General features: G+C 44.4%; 1 protein-coding gene across 3 annotated transcripts in view; it reads left to right on the top strand.

The window, feature by feature from the left end:
* Positions 1-18325, top strand: part of SUSD6 (sushi domain containing 6) — a 73477-nt gene extending 55152 nt beyond the window's left edge. For all 3 annotated transcript variants that reach the window (XM_059473529.1, XM_059473527.1, XM_059473528.1), the window contains 4 exons: positions 12340-12537; positions 15495-15633; positions 16730-17151; positions 18165-18325. In XM_059473529.1, the coding sequence (XP_059329512.1) occupies positions 12340-12537; positions 15495-15633; positions 16730-17151; positions 18165-18190 (785 nt within the window). In that variant the 3' untranslated portion in view covers positions 18191-18325. The remainder of the gene's footprint in view (positions 1-12339; positions 12538-15494; positions 15634-16729; positions 17152-18164) is intronic.
* The last annotated feature ends 2687 nt before the right edge of the window (positions 18326-21012 follow it).

Genomic DNA, 21012 nt, shown 5'->3' with positions numbered 1-21012 from the left:
AGTCCCGTGATACAGATGAGTCATTCTTAAAGGATAAACACATCTGCCCAGATATTAGATTCTGTTGTGTTCAGTGGTCCTGAGCAGAGCCAAAAGCCAGAAGAGAAATAGCATAGCAGAATGAAAAAGTACTCTCCTCTGTGTGTTGGTGTATCAGATTGGAGTTTCAGGATCACTGTCCTTACCCACCGTTCCCTAGCAAATCTGTCAGTAGATGAATTGCATTGGAAAGCTTCAGTAACCCAGGGCTCTGAGCTTCTCAGTTTGACTTCCACACAGATGAAGATGGAACAACATTTAGTGCACAACGCTCTTCTGTGCACAAGCCATTACTAGGTCAGCCTTGCCCAAACTTCCAAATCAGTCCATTTTGGATTGGCTGAGTCAGAGGGAACAGCTGCTGAAAGGACGAAAAATGAATCAGTTGCAAAAGTTTCATTAGTGAAAGAAGGAGGCCTACCAGGGCAGTGACTTGGCTAAGTGTATCTAAACTCAGAAATAATTACTTCAGATTCCCATGTCCCCTTGGACTTCAGGACTGCCTCATGAGCAGACTTACGACTGTGCATTGATCTTTGTCAAGAGTAACCCATAACAGAACTGGGATGAGAAGGTGGGCATGAACTGGCCTCTAGGGTAAGGGGAAGCCAATTGTGATGGTGGTTGATGGTGTCTGCCTAAGTTCCACCTCATGGTGGACAGGGAGCAGTGGACTCCTGCTGCTGTTGGTGTTACCAAGTCATATGTGTCATCCTGAGCTTGAGTGGCCATGCTGGAGTCCACAACAGGGACATATTTTGGGAAACTCTCATAGCAAGAACTTCTAAGGCCTTTCTGGGAAAAGAAGCCTGACTGCTGTACTAGGCTGAAGTTTCAGGAGTGGAAGTTTTGTAGCCATACAGAAATCCACAAGCAAGTTAAGTTTCCTGAGGCATTGCTAAATTGAAGGCCTTGTGTCACTTGCGGTAGAGACAAGTTTTGCTCTGCTGTGTCTTTAAGGTGTGTTTCCCTGGTGTCCTCACCTAGTGTCAATAGAGGGACTGTATTCATTTCAGTCAGGTCTTTACAGACCAGTCGCCTGTGTCCTAAATCAGCATGACTATCATGTTATGCTGAAGAGCACAGTTATGCTTTTTCCATGCTTTTTCCTATACTGTCTCATTGTTCTTACTGATGCCCGAGATGTTTTTCATCACACCAGAGTCCCATAGTGTGTGTCAGGCTTTTATCCTAAAAAAACCCCACCTTAGGGTATTGCTATATCCAAACTGAAAGCCCACCTAGGAACAGACAAGGAAACAGTGGGGTATATGTGCAGGTTACCCCTGAACTGGGATCAGTTTTTAGTTTTGGAAGTTTTGAGAAACAGGTAAGCAGGGACAAGATGACAAATCAAAGCTGTATGAAGTAAGTTCCTGCACAGCTGTCTGTTTCTTTTTTGTAAGGCCATCAACTTATTTTGACAATTCTTATTATTTTTAAATAGTCTCCTCTTTGTTGCAATATAAAAGAAAATCTAGAACTGGAAGAGCCCACTCTTAGGAGCCCACTCGGCTACTGGGTTTTGGGTTCAAAAGCAGAATCTGAAACCTTTTGATTATACAAAGTGTTTTTACAGCACTTGCTTAATTTCCTTCTTGGAACATGTGAAAATAATTATAGAGTGATTGGAAGAAGGCACAGGGAGGCTGGAAGCAGCCTTAGAAAACAAAAGCAAATGAAATATGGCCACTTGGAAAGCTGCGCTATGCCCATGGGTGAGAGCAAGTTTCTGTATTAAACTGGCTTTTTTGCAGCCACTGTACTGCTGACTCCAACTGCAGCCCAGATGCAAATTGTTTGTACTGTCCTGGCAGTGTGGGATGTTGTAAGGTGCTGGTCACCTGCTCTTCATCTTTATGGGACATAAGTAAGCTTCACGAGCTTCCATACACATCACCAATAACTTTAATTTATTTGTGTGTGTGTACAGCAGTACTGTATCAGAAGATCTTAAAAGTACTTCTCCAGTTGTTCTCCAGTTTGCTTCCTCCTCCTTTTTAATGTTTCCGGAATTAATTTATCATCCAGGTTTTGCTTAGAAGCACCAGGTTTTTGTCTTATGATTTGGTGTTATCCTGATGCCCAGAATGCCTGGCACAGATGGAGCCCTGCTGCAGCCAGCCCTGTGCAAACATAACACAGAGCTAACTCTGAAAAACTGGTCAGTGTCAGTCTCAGAGCCTGTCAGGCTGAATCACTCGGGAATGAGGGGACCACATTGCAGGTGGGCTTATTACAGGGAAAATAATGCAGTTGTCACAGTGATAGCACTCTTCTAGGGAGGCAGATGTGCTGCTGGAGTGCAGTTGTGTTTGGTTGCTGCTTTCCATTGCAGAAATCTTCCTTTTGCAGATGTGGTTTTTGTTAGACCTGGAATTTGCATCTTGATTTTCAACTGCCGAGCATACAGCAAAGTCTGTCCTGTTTTGAAGGGGGAAAGAAACTTGAAAGACATAACATTTATTTTTATGCCAAAATATCAGTGGCACTGGGAGTTCTTTAACCTGAAGCAAGGCTTTCTAAGGGACAGAGAGAAGTATGTTTTATATCCAGACAATCTGTAGCACTGTAGAAGTACCAGTGGCAGCTTCATATAGCCTAAACATTTTGACTCTTGTAGAATGTAAATATAATTTGCATTTTAGTGTAAGCTTTGATGCTAATGGTTTTCTTTTTAGGGGATAGATAAAGTACTGGGGGTAAAAAAAAATAAATCATATTTCTAATAGAAAGACAGACAAGACCCGTAATTAATGTTGCACTAGCAGGCTTCCTCCATCGTTGGCTAATCACAGCTGAGTGTTAATAAGCATAGAGTTTTTTTAAATACTGTTGTAACATGTTAATTAAGATAATTCGTCTCCATGTGTCTCTTGAGTTACCAGATGGCGACTGCATTGGTGGAAGGCTGCAATTAGAGTCTTTTCTTTCTTGCTTTTTCTTCCCCTGCCCTAAGGGGAAAAAAGAAAGAAGGAAAAGAGGAAAAAAATGCAGCTTTACTGTGTCTGGGATGGCTGTGAGGGGTGCCTGTTACTGTACACATTTTAAGTGATTGTGTCTAATTATATAAATGCACAGCTATATGATTATATATACAAATCTCTTTGCTTTGGTTCTTCTCATTTACCCACATTATGACATTAAAAAAAATAAGCCTCCTTTTCAGAGTATGCCCTTGCTGGGGAAACTGTAATTTCTCTGTGAAGACTCCAGCCCTGCTCAGTTTGGCCTTCTGTCTGTGACTTCAGAATAAGCAGCATCTGGAGCCAGTAAAGACAGAGAGCTTATTTTTCAGTGGACTTGGCCCCTGCTTAATACACAGTACCCCAAAGAGGGTTATGTTTTGCAGTGTGTTTTTAGGAAGGCTTAAAATATTTTAGGGGCAGGGTCAGTGAGAAGTGTGTGCACTTACAATAGAGGCCTTTTATTGACTTCTGCTTCCTGTAAGTTAAATATAAAGAGGTCCTTTAGCCTCAGCTGTTGTGACTAGGCCCCAACAGCAGCTGCTGTATCAGGTTTGCCCCTTTGGGAAATGACCCATCTGCTATAGAAAGCCAGAGTGCTGAAAAGGAGAAGATTCAAAATCTGTTCTCCTGATTCAAATCCCTATCTCCTCCCCAGAAATTACAGACCAGTGGAAAACCTGGGCATCTGATAATCTGTGTTTTACAGAGTAAATCCTGTCTCTGGCTAGAAGCACACCAAGTTGTCAACTCTTGCCAGCTGGCAGAGGATGGCTTCAGTCTGGGTCCCTTTTCACGTGTTCTATCTGCAGCTACTGTGTTTGTGTAGTTAAAACACACAGGCTAGTACACTGGTGGGCAGGAAACAAAAAAACCACACTAATACCTTGAGCTACATGGAAGGGGAACAAAGCATGCTTCACCTCCACCTGGAGAGACCCTCTTGTCTCTGGGGAGAAGGCTTTCTAGTGACTGCAGTGCACATTTGTGTTGGAATTTCATTGTGTGGGCTAAAAAATGCTCTGAAGATGCTGGAGGAAGATAAAATTTCAAATATTATTCCCAGATCAGGTCATTGTGCTTCTTGGAACCAGCCTGCCAAGAGAAACCCCAGTGTAAAGCTCTTTGTGTTCAGCACAAACCTGCTGTCAGAAGCAGTGACGTTTGTCCCTGAAATACTTGATGAGCAATTTCCTAGCCTAATATTAATCCAGGCTCTCTGCCTGGGAAGGACAATGCAGGAGCAGAGGGTGCATAGTGGGAAGCTGCTGTGCTGAAAGCTTTTGAGTGCATCCAGGCAAGCATGGTTAGTTGGAAACCTGAAGGTATTTAGCATTCAGAAATGGAACTGGCACTCTTATTGGAAAATGTGGGTGGGGGTGACTGCTTTTCAATCTCCCACTAAAGCACATCCCCTTGTTACTGCTTTCTCAACAGGAAGGTAGGTGTGGGTGGGGAGTGGCACTGCTGTTGATCAAAGCTTATCGAAGTGCTTTTTCTCTCCAGACCAACTGCCTAGGAAGTGTTTCTTTCTTTGGTAAAAGATGGTGTTTAGTTGACATAGCTAGTCTAAAAGGGGTATGAAATTGTAACAGACTTGCTTCTTACTAAAACTGAAGAGCTGCAGAGGGAAGGGCTGCCAAAAGTGGCTTCTGCTGTTTATAGGCTGTTTTGTGTGTGCAAGGGAGGAAAGGAAAAAACAAGGACATTGCTTCTCTGGATTTCACACTGAAAGCGAAGCTGGCTAGTCATCTTCCTCCATCATCTCCCTTGCTGCAGAAGGCTCCTGGAGCCAAACCAGTCCTGTCTCGGGCAGAAGGAAATCTTGTGTGACTGAAAGCCCTGGTTTAAGAAGAAAAATTCCTTACTGAAAAAGAAGCTTGTGGAATGTTTTTCTTCTTCAGTCACCCTGTTTCTCCCTGTTCCCCCAGAGAATGACACAGCAGGAGATTTGGGTTAGAGGTACATGACAAGTAGTTGTGTGTTTTTTGAATAAAATAGGTATATATATAATATATATATAATTTTTTTTTAAAATCTTTGTTCTTCTCAAGGCAGGAAACCACCTTTTGCCTAGATTCTGCAGAGCATAGGGGATAAAGCAGCTAACTTGGACAGTGAATTTCCCATCCAGTAGTTCCAAAGGGCTTATAAAATAAGTGCTTGTTGTTGAAAATGGCACATATGCCAGTTGCGTGTGTGCCTTTAGTTTTGGTTTGAAAAACATGAAAAAAATTTCATGTTTTTTTCTCTCAGTAGGTGCATACCGGGGTTTGAGTTCATTATGTCCTATGTAAGGATCTGTCCTACCTTAGCAAATGTGGAAGTGTTTGAGACAATGTCTTCCCTGAGAGGAAAAGTTACACTAAAAAACAAGAAAAACCCCCAGACCTCAACAAACTCACCAAAACAAAACCAAAGAAGACCCCAACCTAACAAATTTAATTAAAGTTACTTGCAGTGTGTTCTGTCAGGTGTAACCTGAAGCACTGGGGACTGACTGCAGCAGCACCCTGCTGGCAAGAACTGAAACTCTGCAAGGAGGGAAAAAAAGATGTCTCTTCTATTAGCAACTATGGCCAGAGCTCTTGTTAGGAAGCAGCTGAATGCATTTGCTGAGGCCAAACCAACGCTCAGTGTCACCCCTGAGTGGGATCCATGGACAGCACTCTGCTGGAATTGCCAGACCCTATAGAAGCTGAAGTGAGCATTCTTGCTGCTCCTTGGCTTGCACTTCTGGCCTGCTGACTGCATCAGGCTGTCATGTTGTTATTGTGAAAAAGCATTGTGTAAAAAAAAGATGAAGCCCTGTGTATGAATTGCATGCAAATAGCAATTGATAAAAACCCCACTATTGCTGCAAGCCCGTCCAGAGCACTAACTGGAAAAGACCTGTGAATCTGGCTCTGTTGTTTTCAGCATGGTGTTAAACCTGAACCTCAGGTCTGAGATGCTGAAAATGCACAGCCTCTGCAGAAGGCTTCAGATGGAATTAGTATTTCAGAGCACCCATTTAGCTGTGGCAAGACCCAGATTGAAGGTGGGAGTGGAGAGGGAGGGTTTCTCCCTTAGAGTTCAGGGTTGTTTGGAAGTTCCTTGCCAGAAATTAGCAATAGCTTTTGCAGTTCCCTCAGCTATATTGAGGTGATGAATGCACAAATTATCCAAGTTGAAAATTGAAGTCTCTGTAGCAGGGACGAGTAACTGGAAGATGGGGATATCTTGTGTTTATTTTTGATGCTTTTCTAGATATGCTGCTTTTAAGGCTGGTGGCAAGTCCTGTCTAAAAGAATAAAGATGACAGTGTTTTGGAGAACTGGAGACTTGGCCAGAGAAGTTCTCCTTGCCACTGTGGAGTTTGCTGAAGCACAACTTGTAAGAGGATGAACAGGAAATTACTGTGACCAGGAGGAAACCTTCCCATGTGACAGGAGATAGAAGAAGAGACAAAAAGGTGGCAGGCCTTGAGGCAAGCCAATGTTTTCTGAGCTGTTCCACAGTAATCCTACTGTAGGGCAATCAAAGTAGTACAAGCAAGTTGGGATCAGGCTTCAGGGGAAACAGCATGAAAGCAATGGCATGGCTTCTAGCACTGGGACAATTTAATTGGGTGCTTCTGTGTTCTGCTTCACAGAGATGTTTGCTCACCAGGTAAGACGTGCTGACATGAGACATCAGGACAAGTTTAACCAGACTAGCCAGGGGAATATTTATCTTGATTAGGAGGGTGGTTTTTGTTTGTAGGGTGTTTTTCTTCAATCTTGATAGTATCTGTTAAATGGAGTAAATGTTGTAGATGAAGAAAGAGAAGTACTGAGCTTAGCATCTTCCATTTTTAGCTTCCACATCACACAAAAATTGTGCTATGTCTAAAAGGCCAGGAGGTGTTAACAGTATCCAAGCAGGCACACGCTGAGGGCATCCAGCAGAGCGGTTGTATGCACAAATGGCTTCCAAAGTGCTTCAGCATAGACCTGTAAGGCTCCTCTGCCACTGCTCTGAGGGTAGGCAAACCTGCTAGGGCACTTGTGTGGTCACTGAGGGATTTACCTGAGGCTGGGCCCAGCTTCCTCTTGAAGTTGCCAGGATTTGGTCCTGACTCATGTAAAGAGCAACTTTATTTTGTCAAAACTGTTCCTGTCCTAGTTTTAGTGACCTTTGTGCCCTGCTGTGGAGAAGAAGAACTATTACTGAATGTTCAGTGTAAAACAATTGTCTGCCCATGTAAGGTGAACAATGCTGTGGCTTGTTCTCCCTCAGTTACAAACTTACAGTTGTGCACTCTGGCAGATCATGGTTAGAAGGGATTTTTTGTTTGCTTCCTTGGTTTATTGGTTGGTTGGAGTGGTGTTTTTGTTTAGTTGTTTGTTTGGATTTTGGTTTTTTTCTCATAAAAATGCATTTTTTAAGGAGAATTGGGTTTTGATCTCTGTATAGTCAGATGGCCCAGTAAAACAGGTTAGTGACTAAAACAGTTCAGCTTGGTGCAGAAAAGAGGGATGTAAAACCCCTCGTAGAGTCCATGAATCCATGATTGAAGAAAATAGAGACAGTGCCAAGCAAATTAGATTGTAGAGAGGTCTTACACTTCTATGTGGTGTTATGCCTGTGCAAAGAAGGTTAATGCTGAGGAGCTTTTATAATTCTGTGACAATTATCCAGTCAGATTGAAGTGTGATTTAATCTTCCTTTGTATATGTGAGTGGAGTGTATTGTTCTTCGTGCTTGCCCACAACAGGCTCATCCTGCTTGAGCTTTGTAAATCTTCTGCTTATCTGTGAGATTCACTCTCAGTGATCAAGGCTCAACTGTGCTTCTGTGGTTTATGTTCTGAGCACTTAAACCTCTCACTTCTGTGTCAGCACACAACAGACCATATGCTTCCATCTGTGGCATTATATATGACCATGGCTCGGGTTTGAGTCTTTGTTACATTATGCTGGAAATGCTTTTAGTTCTGCATCTGGTTCACATTCAGAACCACTGCTCAGCTCCAGCTCAGGCAGGACATGAAAGAACCATTTCATCCTTTGGTGATTAGATGAATCAATTTGGCCAACTGACATCTCTTACTGTCTGTAAAAGAAGCTGGATTCCAGCTCCGCACAGCTGTCTGTGAATCCAGTGGAAGAGGAAGCAAGTGAGGATTGCTGCCTGAAGGAGAGCCATGGAAAAGGAAGCTGGTGAAAGTACAATGTGATGTTGCTGTTGCTGCAACAAAAAAAGGAGGTTCCTTAGTGTTGTGGTGGTTATTGTCAAGCTGGTAACAGCTATTCAAAGAACATCAGAGCAGTTAGCCCTCCTTGAAGGAGGACAGTATTTTTTCATGTGACCAAAACAGAAAAATACAGTGCTTATAGGTGATTTGGTGGGATGCTGGGTGGAGGTACATACTGGCTTAGTATTTTTTCATGTGCATATTAAAAAACTGTATATTAAATACCTAGTGGTTTGGAATGGCATTTACAGAAGCTCCAATGCATAACTTAATTTCTGCCTGTCAATCTGGAAATGACAATTTCTTTACCTCTGAATGGAGTTCAATGATGTTCTAAGTCTTTGGACTTCTGTTTCCTTTCTGTTTTCCAGCAGCATATGCTGGCAGAGAACCAGCTCTCTCAGGAGATGTCATAAGCTTCAGTACCTCCTAGAAACAGGGCCTTTGGGAGTATTTGCTCCTTTGTACAAAGTGGAGAAATACTTAAAACCTATTTCTGTGCATCCTGAAAGCTTGATGAATCAAGATCCTGGCAATAGCTATGCGAGCCTAGAATGTCAGCAACCCCCTAGGAAATTGGTGACTTCTGTAGCTTGGCTCTCTTACTCTTCCCTCCCCGGCATGAACATTTGTCTTAAGATGTCTCACAAGCCCTGGGGTACTTCCCAAAAGATGTGTTTCAGGGAGGGAGTTGATTAAATTCCTGCATGTATCTTTCTGTTCCCAGCAGTGACCCATCCCGACAGAGCTGTGCCCCAGAGCAGCAATACACAGTTCAGCCCCAACCCCTTCTGGCTGCTGACCACAGCCAGGCACAGGCTGCTCTGGGTTTGCCTTCTGGCAGCAGCTGGTACCCAGCTTTTTTCACCCCTGATGTGTCAGTGCTTTATTCTGTGGACAGCAGTAAATGGGATGCTCTGCCTGGTTCTGTATTGCTGTGAACATACCAGTGCTGCAAGCTTGGGCATAAGTTTTGCTGCAGGAGACATAAAGGATGGTGCAGAATCAAACTTGTGCTTTGTCTTCTGTTAGCACCAGTTTAGAGTGCACATATGGAGGCAGTTAAGAAACCTGTTATGGAGAATGCGAAAGCTGAGGGCAGTGAAAGCTTAGGAAACCGGTTGCTGCATTGTCTGTCCCAGGCATTCTGGATGCCTGTTATGCTGGACTGGTCCCTGGTTTGCAGAGGTGCTGCATTCTGTCAGAGATGCCAAGCACAGAGACTTTGACTTTCTCAGTTTTTCAGGTACCACCAGTCCATCATTTTACCCACCCAAGCCTTGCCTTCAGCAGTTTTCAGTGCCATTAACACTGTCTAGTAGACCTCCCCAGAGCTGCAGGCTCTGAGCAGCTTTGTTCCCCTGAGGCTGCCTTGCAAAGGACAGTCCAGGATCAGCTCGATCATGTGGAGGGTGTTGATGTTCTGGCTGCCTAATCCATACCTTTTTCATGTATTTCCCAGCACACAGGCAGTGTTCTTCCATCACAGCGAACGTGACATTTTAAAATACTTGTGCACTCCTGGATGCTGTGATGACAACTGAAGGTTGGGGGTAGAGGGAAGGGGAGGTGGTTGATTCTGTAATCCCTTCCCTGAGAATAGGACAAGTCAGATAACTGCCTGAACACATTTACCAGCTGCTTCTCTCCTTTCCTGTCCAAGTGGTCTGTGGAGGTGAGGAGGAATCGCAGTTTGCAGTTCAATAGCTGTGCATCTCCTGAAGACCAGGTCAGGGTTCTGCAGGTGCCTGATGTGGTGGTGTTTCCAAGCCTTTGAGAGTGCTATTGCAAAGTATTGAGTGCCTGTTCCTTGTTGGCTGGCTGATTTTTGGACGTAACTGAGAAATCTCATCAGTGTAGGTGGGATAGAAGGGGAACCAACAGAGAGCTGCTTCTGTGTGCAGAAGGGCTCCTAGTGCAGTGGCCAGGCTCAGCTCCTGGGCATAGCTGAGGAGAAAAGGGAACTGTGGGACTGAGCTCTTTGCTGCAGTCAGCAGAAAGATGCTGTGCATGACTCCCAAGCAATTCCAGGTACCTGCTGTGGTATAAGAAGCTGTAGGGAAGTTGTCCTGTCTGCTCTTGAGTCTTGGCAACTGCTGTGGTGGTGCTGTCTTTTACCCACAGCTCTCCACCTGTGCCAGGAGAGGTACCTGCTAAACTGCTAAAAATGTCTCTGGTGCTCAGATGGTTTTGCAATTTTTAGCACAAAAACATCTCCTGGACTGCAGATGAACCAGGGCATTTGTCTATGTGCTTGAATGTGAAATGTGCCACTAATGTGTTGCTTTGGCTGATCCCAAAGATCAGCCTGTGAGATGTTTCACAGGTTCACAGTGAAAGGAAGTTCAGCCTCATAATGTGCAGGATTAAAACACTGGTTACAAAATTATTGCAGAAAGAAAAGATGAAAAGCACAGAAGAGGTAACAGTTAAAACTCATGGGGCACTGGACGGTGGCTTCTCTGAAGCTTATTTAAGAATAAATCTCAAGAACAAAGTCCTCTTGAAAAGCTGCTGCTTAGACCTCTGTTAACCTTTTCTGAAGGAGTAAATTGAATTGCAGTTATAAAGCTGGCAGAACCCATACCAGAGCATTTTTGCCTTCAGTCAGCACTTCATCTCAGGGTTTATTGGCATTTGCAAGCACTACCTGTGCTGCATTCTCACACGTGTTTAGGTTCAAGAGTTGTTTGCACTAAGGCAATGTGGCAAATTTTTCCACAGAGAATGAATCTCAAGTTTTCTTTTGCTTCTTAAATCTTGCTAAAAAGCCAATTTCTTGAACTTTGCCCAGCTGTTTGTTGCTGTTTGTCCCACAGTGAGTGAGTCACATTAGAGGTAGAACATAGGAGAATGTGTGCTCTGGGGTTTAGGGACAGGCCTGGGTCACCGTGCTCTGATGGAACACCCCGAGTGGGTAGACTGATTTTCCATGCCCCAGAATGTCTCCAGAGGGATCTATGATGTATTTTCTTTTATGAAGTCTGGGAAGTTGATGTGAATTTTAAGCGAAAAATCTGGATTTCTCCATCTTTCAGCCAGGCAGATACATGTCAGCAGAAGTTATTGGGGCTGTTCTGTAGGGTCATTGTGACCTGCCAGAAGAGAGGAAGTTCTGAACAAGACAAATATCCTGTTTTCAGTGCAGTTTCCTCAATTTTGGTTTGTTGTTTTTATTTGAATGGCTGTTGAAAATTCTACAAGAAAAGTTCTGGTATGTGCCAGATACCACATGGGCCTGTACCCACTAGTCAGGGTAATGGAAGTGCAAAAAGGAATGTGAAGCACTTTAACACTCAAACAGAGGGTTTTTTTAAGAAATGTTCTCCTAATACACTGAATTCCTTTTTAAAAGTAAACTAGAACATTTGGTCCTAGAAGTCCCCTTGAGATGATCAAGTCCAACCTTTGATGGAACACCACCATGTAACTAAACCATAGCACTAAATGCCCTGTCCAGTGGTTTCTTGAGCTTTTCCAGGGATGGTGACTTCACCATCCCATGTGCAGCTTGTTTCAATGCCTGACCACCCTTTCAGTGAAGAAGTTCGTCCTACTGCAACAAAGCTCTGTTGCCAATCTTGTTGATGGCATATCTGTGTAAAATAGTCAAAATCTGTGTGCTTTTACAGGCTTGTAGGGTGCCTTATGATGAGGCAGATCTGCACCTTGACACTGTGTGCCCATAGTACAGAGGGGTTTTTGTATTCCTCATTCCTTTCAACAGGTCTCACACTCTCTCCCTGCCAGGCTAATAGGAAAGCCTGGTTGTTAGGTTCACCCCAGTCTCTAGTGAAACAGCTGTGGGGAGAAGATAGCAGTAAGGATTTCCTGGTCCTCTCTCATGCAGAATCTGTGTTGTGTCACTGTTCAAAAATATCACCAGTTTGGTGCCTGCCAGTTGGACTGTACTACTGGGATAACAAGCAGTATTTATCAATCACAGAAACGTTATCAGAGGTGTTCTCTGGCATTGTGTAACAGCCTTTCTTCTTGGTTTTAGTAGTTTCCTAATTTAGTGGGTGTTTCTAGGTAGAATCTGCCTGTGTTTCATATATACTGTGTAAAAAGTCTCTTCTTCCAAGACATCCTTCATGATATTTTCTTTTTTACCAGATTGTCCCCAGCCACCACAACCTGAGAATGGAGGCTATAAATGCCACCCTAGCCCCTGCAACAACCCTCTGACTTCAGGCAGTGTCATAGAGTATCTGTGTGTTGAAGGCTACATGCTGAAAGGAGATTATAAGTACTTGACATGCAAGAATGGAGAGTGGAACCCAGCCATGGAAGTCAGCTGCAGACTTAGCCCAGGTGAGTGCTACCTAACTCTGGAATTGCCCTTTCATTGACTTTTCAGATTATCCTTAAGCACTTAGTGTGATGCTGAGGAAGTCCATATGGCTGTCTCTCATTGCTCCAGCAATTTCATAAATGCAGCTCACAATCATGACTCTTTCTTTAAAATGTCTCTTCAGTAGCAGCCTGTCAGATGAAGACTTAGAGTCCCTAACACAAGGAGAAAAGCCATGGACAGGAGTATAAAGTAGGCAACTTGTTACTTATGTGGAGCCTCTTATCTTGAGGCTCTCATCCCAGGAATGCTGGAAGCCCTAACAGTAGCATTTTCCCATGCTGTCTGTTTTTCCTTGATGGGTTTGATTGTGCATCTCCCTCAGTGAGTCTGTGCAGGAGTGTGTGTGTGAGTGTGTGTGTGAGTGTGTCTGTGTGTGTGTGTGTGTGGAGTCAATCTTCCTTGGAAACAGGTTAAGTAACCATTGGTTTCCTGTGCTGAAAAGATTGATGGTGCTGCTTTTCACTGTACTGGTGGGAAAGGACATTGCTGACAAATGATTTCTGCTTCTCTCCAAATAGAAGTGGGCAGCTTTTGTTTTGTGTCTCCCCAGCTGGACAGGAATTCCTCCATCAAAGCAGCAAAATAAAAAGATTTGCAAGAAAATATTCATAGTACAACTCTTAATTTGCCTACTACTCTTCTGCTTTTAACAGTGGGTATATTGGATAAAAGGAGAACTCTCTCTCCTCTTCTAGGTGGGCTTGTTGATAGAACCTTACTACTCAGTCCTGCTGAGCCAGCAGGATGTACACTTCAGAATTAAGTCTCATAATACATAAAGCAAAATCTGTCAGCTTAATTGGAAAGAAACAGGGGAAAAAAAAGTACCTTCATCAAATTCTTTATGGAGCTCCCTGCATACCTGTGATCTCTGGAACATCCTGTCCCAAAGACACTGTATTTTTATGCCACTCCAATAGCCCCTTCCTGTGATTTATAAGGAAGGATGTGAGAGTTTACCTGGTAGCAAATAAATCCTGAAGGGGTTTTTCAAATTCAGCTTAAGCTTCCTTTCTGCAGTGATCCCCCTTCCCCTTGGTGCAGCCAAGCCAGAGGGCAAAGCTGTGCTATTGCACATAGTGTTCCCTGAGTGGCATTCCTGCATGGTGGCACTTGGTCTAGCTAAAGGATAGTGTTGTGATGAACAGAAATCCCTCAGATTTCTTTAGCATCTTGAAGGGTCAGTGGCATTACCAAAAATATGGTGCCTCAAAAGTCTGACCCAATGAAAAAGCCATTGCTTTCACAACACAAGCTTTCAATCAACTGTTCAGGGTCAGAGATAGCTGACTCTTAACTAGTGGGTCTCCTTCAGAAGGGGAAGGAGGTGGGAGACTCTAGAAAGGCAGTAGTCTTAAAATTATTGCTAAGGGTAAGATCCTACCTGCTCCATATAGATAAATAAGTCCCTAGCAGTTATCAATGTTTTGTGCAGCTCTGAGCCTGTCAGCCCCATAGCCTTTTGGCAGTATGAGGTAGTGACATTTTTTTGGCATATGAGATGGTAAATGTTCTGGAGTGCACCCTGGATAGTGAGCAGTTTGACAGCATCATGTACTGATGCTGAAAATGGGTCATCTTCCCTTGTTCCTGTTAGTGCCCTGAGGAATGCTGGTAGTTAAAATCCTTACTCAACCCTATTTGCCATAGAGAAAATTGTGCTAGTCACTGGTTTTTGAGGTTTTTTCCCTGAAGAGGGGTCAAGCTACTTCTAAAAGATTTCAAAGAAACAAGTTCAAAACAACTAAACCAAGTAGGTTTGACCCCAAGAGATGATGCAGAAAATTGCGAACTAGGTTTCCATTTTAAATGCCTATCTTGGAATAGATTTCAGGCTGTAGGCTTAAAAATAATGATCCTCCAACTCTTTTTTTTTTTTCTGTTTACCTGTTGTTCTGCCTCTCATCCCTCATTGCATGTGTCCTGAATTCCCTCTGCAGTTTGAGCCCTGTGCTCCTGAAGAATATGTTGGATATAGAAGGAGGAACTGAGGAATTGCATAAACCAAATGTGCAATTCACAGTAGTATTTGCTGATAGGTAGGTGAGGCTTTTTGGATCTCTACCAAAGGCACAAATTAGGGACAGAAACAACACATAGAGACAATTATTTCCTCTAGAGAGGTGAAAGGACTAGTGTAGCCTTCTAGGCATGGTATGCAGTGCTCAGCAATACCACCTCCAAGTCATTCTCTCCAAGTCATTCTCTCTTCACTCCCAGTTTATTCCTGCACAGGTCCTTTAAAAGCCAAATTGGTTTCTGTGCAGTCACACAGCACAGCTGCAGAAGGGCAGGAAAGAGTAACGTGAACAGGGCACATGTACCTAACACTGAAAACTCAGCACCCTGAAAAAACATCTGCCTTTCTTCTCTATCCTCTGGCATTTGTTTGTGTGTGAGTGAAACTTAATATTTTTTGTGTCTTAATTGTAATAAGTGCATAATAATAACCAGCCAGTTGACTTCTACCCCTCTTTGCAAGGCTGTTACATTAGTTGAGAAAAAATGGTTTTTGGAACTTTTTCTGTTGTTTGGCCTAAAATAGGTTGCTTATTGTGCTAGACAATTATTGGCCTTGCTGGGGACATCATGACATTCTCTAGCTTTTGCTCAGGCAGATCTATACATAACATGACCCTTACACCATCTGTTAGTTCCCATGGCCTGCTTCCCTTGCTTTTCTGTTTGCCGTTTGTTTTTCCAAGGATCCTTGTACATGCCTGTTTTATTTTGGGTTCCCTTTACAGCTGATGGAGAGGTGTCAGCTTGAGCTGCACTGAGATAGGTGGTGTGTCTTGTATGGGAAACTTGGGTTCCTTGCACACGCACCCAGGAGTAAGTCCTGAGGAGCAGCGTGAATGTTTTTCCTTCTCTATGTTACACATTTTACCTTGTGTTCCCCTTGGTTTTGTAGAGAAGGACTCTCCTCCCACAATTGGAGTGCCCACGCTGTCCATAGTAGCCTCCACAGCGAGCTCTGTCGCCCTGATTCTGCTGTTGGTTGTGCTGTTTGTGTTGCTGCAGCCAAAGCTGAAGTCGTTCCATCACAGCAGGTGAGTGTAGCTGGGTTTGGAGGGGCTCAGAGGCCCCCTGTTTCTTTGCAGCAGAAACACATTCAGGTAGTTAGGTCAGACCTTTGTTTTGGAGCAACTTGGCTCCTTGCTTCTCTGTTCCTCTTTTCATCACCTCAGGGACATCTCTGCCCCATCCTGCTGATCCAGCACTTTTCTGAAATGGTGGTCTGTGATGCCCACCTGCAGTCCCAGTCTTAGGTGCCACTCAGTGACTTCCTTATGCTGTTGCCTTGGCTTTGAATGGAAAAAGTTACTATACTTACTAGCCTGGCTGTAGATCAGTTTCCTACCTCTTCTAGCCTCAGATAGCTACTGAAGTCTGTGTCTGGGTGTATATATGTGCATCTTTCCCTGACTGCTTCAGGGATTAAGCAGTACTGCTCTTCAGATACATGTGCAAGTCTGCCATTGTTTTCTGCTGCGGGAGGAGAACCCTCCTGGCCTGGGTTTGTCGCTGAGAGGAGAGACCCAGCCATAACACTGCTGCCAGCTAAGGCAGACACTCTAGCAGTGAGGAGATTGAGAGGTGGGGCCCTGCCCTCTTCTGAAAAGGCCCAAACTACTAGGAAAGAAAAATTTTCTCTCAGGTCTTACGAGGCCAGATGATTCATGGTGTGCCAGAGCTGTCTTCCCCATCCTGCCAGAGGTTATCTGGCTGGTCGTGGAACAGACAGTGCTGGGTGTTGTGGAATGTAGCAGTGCACCAGGCTGGCCTCAACAGTGCTCTTTGCCAAAAGCACAGAGCTGAGTCATGACCTTTGTCAAATTTAGCTATGGAGGTAAGTGGGGGGGGTGGGGGAGCATTGTAATCTTTTCAGCTCTTGCTGCTAAATCCATCGGGTGCTGCGAATTACAGCCCCTGCTCATGTTTAGTGGCAGCTCACATGGGGCTCCAAGACTGCTTGCTTGACCTGTTTTAATCACCTTTCAAGTTTCTGTCCTCCCCTTAACTGTGAGAGTTAGAGTTCTGCCAAGGGAGGTTACTTGGGTTCTTAGTAAGATATGTATATAGGAAACTAAATACTCAACTTGATTTCTTTTTTCTCCCCCCTCCTTTGTTCCTTTGTTTTTTGAGGCGGGACCAAGGTGTGTCTGGAGATCAGGTCTCTATTATGGTGGATGGTGTCCAGGTGGCCTTGCCATCCTATGAAGAAGCAGTATATGGCAGCACAGGGAATTGCATTCCACCCTCAGACTCCCGAGTGCAGATCGTGCTCTCAGAGGGAGCTGGACAGACTGGACCCAGAGAGATGCAGCAGCAAGACCAAGGGGCTCACAATACCTTTGAAAGAGAAGATGAAGCCCCTGGACATTCTGGACTGTGTGAAGCCAGTGGCTCTCAGCGCTCTGAAACTGTTCTTGTGCATCAGGCTGCTACCTCTTCCTGGGTAGCTGGCATGGCTAGCAGTAGACCTGTACACAAAGAGGTCCAAGATTCAGAAAGCAGTGACATACAGAGCCTTTTATCACTCACTTCCTCTGAGGAATACACAGATGGTAAGTGGCTTGTGCAAGAAGCACTAAATTAGACCCTTTTAAGAGTAGGTTCTGAGTTGATTATCTAGGGTGAAAAATGGCAAGGGATGCCCCTATGTGTGTCTGCCACTGGAGCAGCTTTTGAACCGATCCAGTCTCTATAGCATGTTTCACCTCTTAAACATGTAAGCAGTATTTAATACCTTCTGAAGAATTCTGTGTTCTCAGAACTGGGAGCCTAGGGCAGTCTGAGCAAGTTTGTCTACTGCTTACTCTTGTTGTAACAAAGGATTTTCAGAGAAATCCAGCCTCTAGTATCATAATGCAAAAGCAGTAAAATAACTGTGTTTGTGGAAACTAAGTTGGTGGGAATGGGAGGACATGCTTGGAATACAAACCCTTTGTGATGGTTGGGCTGCTTAATTTTTAGAGTATTTTAGTAAGCAGCTTTCTGCCACAAAGCATTCAGTGCTGCAGCCTTAGCCTGCAAGACCTAAGAGGGATGTGCTTGAACTTACTGTAGAGGGCAGAGGGGCAAGTCTGTTGAACAGTCAAAACATCTTTTATTCCTCACTTCTGTGCTGTCCTGAAGGAGTGGCTTTGCAATGCCAGAGCTGATGTGAAGGTGTAGCTTGAAGTTGCTTCTGCAGGGACTGCTGTGTCTTAGGCAAGAAATGTAACTGGCTTGTAGATAGCTCAGGGCAAAAATTCCCCTTTCTGTGATATTAAGAAATACTTTGTGCTGGGAGGGTAATGCAGGACCAGATATAAACCCAGAGTGGTGATGGAATCTGTCCTTGGAGTTTTTCGGGGCTGGAGCTGGTGATGGTCCCACTCTCAGGGGCAGGTTGGAGCAGAGTCCTCCAGAGTTCCTTTGTGCTGTGATGTGATGTGATGAGAGGAAGACACTGCGTTGTCACATTTTGAAAGTGGGAGCCTGTCTTGCTTTCAATAGTACTTTTTCTGGTGTGTGTTAAACTACAGAACTTTGACTACTTTTTCTTTTTTTTTTTTTTTCTCTCCCTGCCATTCAGATATTCCCTTATTGAAGGAAGCATGAGGTCTGCTGTGTTTGTCTAGTTTTCTCCATTTTGGATTTCTTCCTCCTCTTCTCTCCCTGCCTTTGGGACAGAAGCACTCTGTGCAGTCTTCCCCATCCTTGCAAGCTGTACCCTGGATACCTCCAAGAAGAGATGCCCTCAGCTGAAGATCCAAAGGATGTCGCCAGGTTGCCTCCTGGATGCACCAGTGGAGTTGGTGCAGCACTGGCTTCCCCATTCCATCAGCATCAGGGGCTCAAGGAACAGAGTGGATTTGAGCTCTCCTCTCCTCTTCCCCAGCCACATGTTTGACAGCAGTCTCTGAAGAGCTGCTCTTTTCTTGTGCCTTTCTCCTCCTCACATCGGCTTGTTGCAGCTTATCAGCCTTTCTAGCCCTTTGCTGCCCAGAGAGCAGGGGCTAAACGTGCTTGCTCGCTGGGTGCAGACACACTTTAAATATACATATATATGTTATATAGGCTCTTCTTCCAGCATCCTCTGTGTGATAGGGCAGGACAGAATTCCTAACTGGGACTGACATTGGCCTTGGGGGGGCTGCAGTTAAGGGGCAGCTTGTGATGTCTAGAAGCACCTGAGATGAGATGGGCTGTATGACAGCTTAGCTCTGCAGGAACAGTTCACTGAGAATTGCTTAAAAACTGAAGGCTGAGAAGTCCAACATGTAGGAATGTCCTCTGTCCCATCTCTGCAGGAGTCCATTCCTGAAAATGACTTTTGTCTCCTCCTTCTTCCTCTACCAGTGCAGCCCAGTGGAAGAGGTTCAGGTGTTTGAAAATACCATGACAAAAAATGCCTGTAGGTAGTGAATTCCTAGTGCCATTGGTGCAATCCCAAATTCCTTTTCCAGCCACAGTAGGTACTTGAATCCTGGGTAGCTGCCATCTCGTAGGCTGGTGTGTCTTCCTTGCTTCATAGAGCAAAGGGTCTTCTGTTTTAACCTGGTGGGCTCCAGTGGGCCCATGGAGAAGGGCTCCTCCCTTGTGGCTGGGAGTAAGCAGCTTTTGTAACGCTTTTCCTAAACAGGGTGCCAGCCTGTTGCTCTGAGGGAAAGTTGAGTGCACTGACAGCAAGTGCTAGAGGACACCATACCTTAGTGCTGAAGTTTTGAGGATTGTTTCAAGTTCTAGTAGTAGGGAAGAGAAAATTCAGAGATACGTGTACCTCTGCCCGCCACAGTTATCTACAGCAGGTCAGATTGTCTGTGTTGGGACTCTATAACTGCAGGAAGCCACGTTTGTCTGGGGTAGATGGTCCAAGTTCCATGGGATTGGTTTCACAAGAAGAGTTGGCTTCTTAGATGCATGTACCTTGTCATAACTGTCTTGAAGTAACCAGGGAAGTGTTTGCCCTTATGAGAAGCTGCTACATTTTTGAGTTGAAGGAGCAAAATGTCATGGCCTTACACATCATGTGGTAATGTACAGGTAAACAGGGATGCTGTCTTTGCTGCTTTGCTTTTGGTTTGCAATCCTCACCGTCCTCATCCTCGTTGCTACAGTAAAAAACCATTACAGCACTTGACAATAATGATAAAACATCTTTACGTAGAAAATCACTGTGGCTTAGCTCCAGTTCTTTGAAATGGGGATTGGTCATAGTGTCCAGCTGTGTATTTGCTATTCCTTTTCCTGAATAGCTGTTAAATCCCAGGACACGTGGAACAGTGTGTGCCTGTAGATGGAAGAATCCTCTTTTCCCTATCCTTGTTATTGAGGGATGTTAATTTAAAATGAAAGTGTTTTAAACATCCTTCCCTGTTGCTCATGTTACCGTGCATTAACACAGGAATTTGATAAATCCCATTTGGGTGATTTGGGTATTTTTTTTAAAGTTTGGATAGTGAAAATTTTGTGTCATTTTACAGTGGGCTGTGGTATCTCAGCTTCAAGAGCTGTAGAGGACAAATGTTGTTTACACATCTGCCATTGGAATTTTTAAAAATAAGCATGGGAACGATTGTGTTTAGCTTTTTGAGTGTTGGAAATGGTCTGAGCTTGAGTAAATTCTCCTTCATTGGTTTATTGGAGGAGTTGAGCAGGTGTAGTGGTAAGGGAGTGGGGAGGAAAGTCTGTGTGACTTTCCTGCTGCCTAAACAGCTCAGAGCAGGAGTTGCTTTTTATGCATTTAAGGTCCTGTCTGCTCAGGAAAGGGGTAGTGCTACTTCCAGGTTGGTGGGAGAAGCTGGAAGCTGATCCCAAGGCCTTGTGCTGGATGACCACCTACACCACCAGCAGAAAACACATCCTTTGTGGCCTGGCCTCCTCTCTGCTGTTGTAAAACAAGCAACTGCCAGCTTGGAAGAGAAAATTCAGTTAGAGTGGGGAAAAAAAGGAAGCAAGCTCTACAAAGAAGGAGTACTTTAATTTCACAGAGTCACACAGAATTAAGTAGGTTGTAAAAGACCTTTAAGACCATCAAGTCCAACCTATGACTGAACACCACTTTGTCAACTAGACTGTGGCACTGAGTGACTCCACCACCTCCCTGGGCAGCCCATTGCAATGCTCAGTCACTCTTTCTGTGAAGAATTTCTTTCTAATGCCCAGCCTAAATTTCCCTGGCGCAGCTTAAGACTTTACCTGGGAGCAGAAACTGACCCCCACCTGGCTACACCCTCCTTTCAGGAAGTTGTGGAGAGTGATGAGGTCTCCCCAAGCCTCCTCTTTTCCAGGCTGCACAACCCCAGCTCCCTCAGCCTTCTCATAGGATTTGTACTCCAGACCCTTCACCAGCCTTGTTGCTCTTGTCTGGATGCATTTCAGCATCTCGATGTCCTTCCTAATTTGGGGGGCCCAGAGCAGGACACAGCACTCAAGGTGAG

Source organism: Ammospiza nelsoni, chromosome 6, assembly GCF_027579445.1.
Source record: "Ammospiza nelsoni isolate bAmmNel1 chromosome 6, bAmmNel1.pri, whole genome shotgun sequence".
In the NCBI taxonomy this organism is placed as follows: Eukaryota; Metazoa; Chordata; class Aves; order Passeriformes; family Passerellidae; genus Ammospiza; species Ammospiza nelsoni.
The sequence above is the reverse complement of the archived record's forward strand: the minus strand, read 5'-3'. Positions and strand labels throughout refer to the sequence as shown.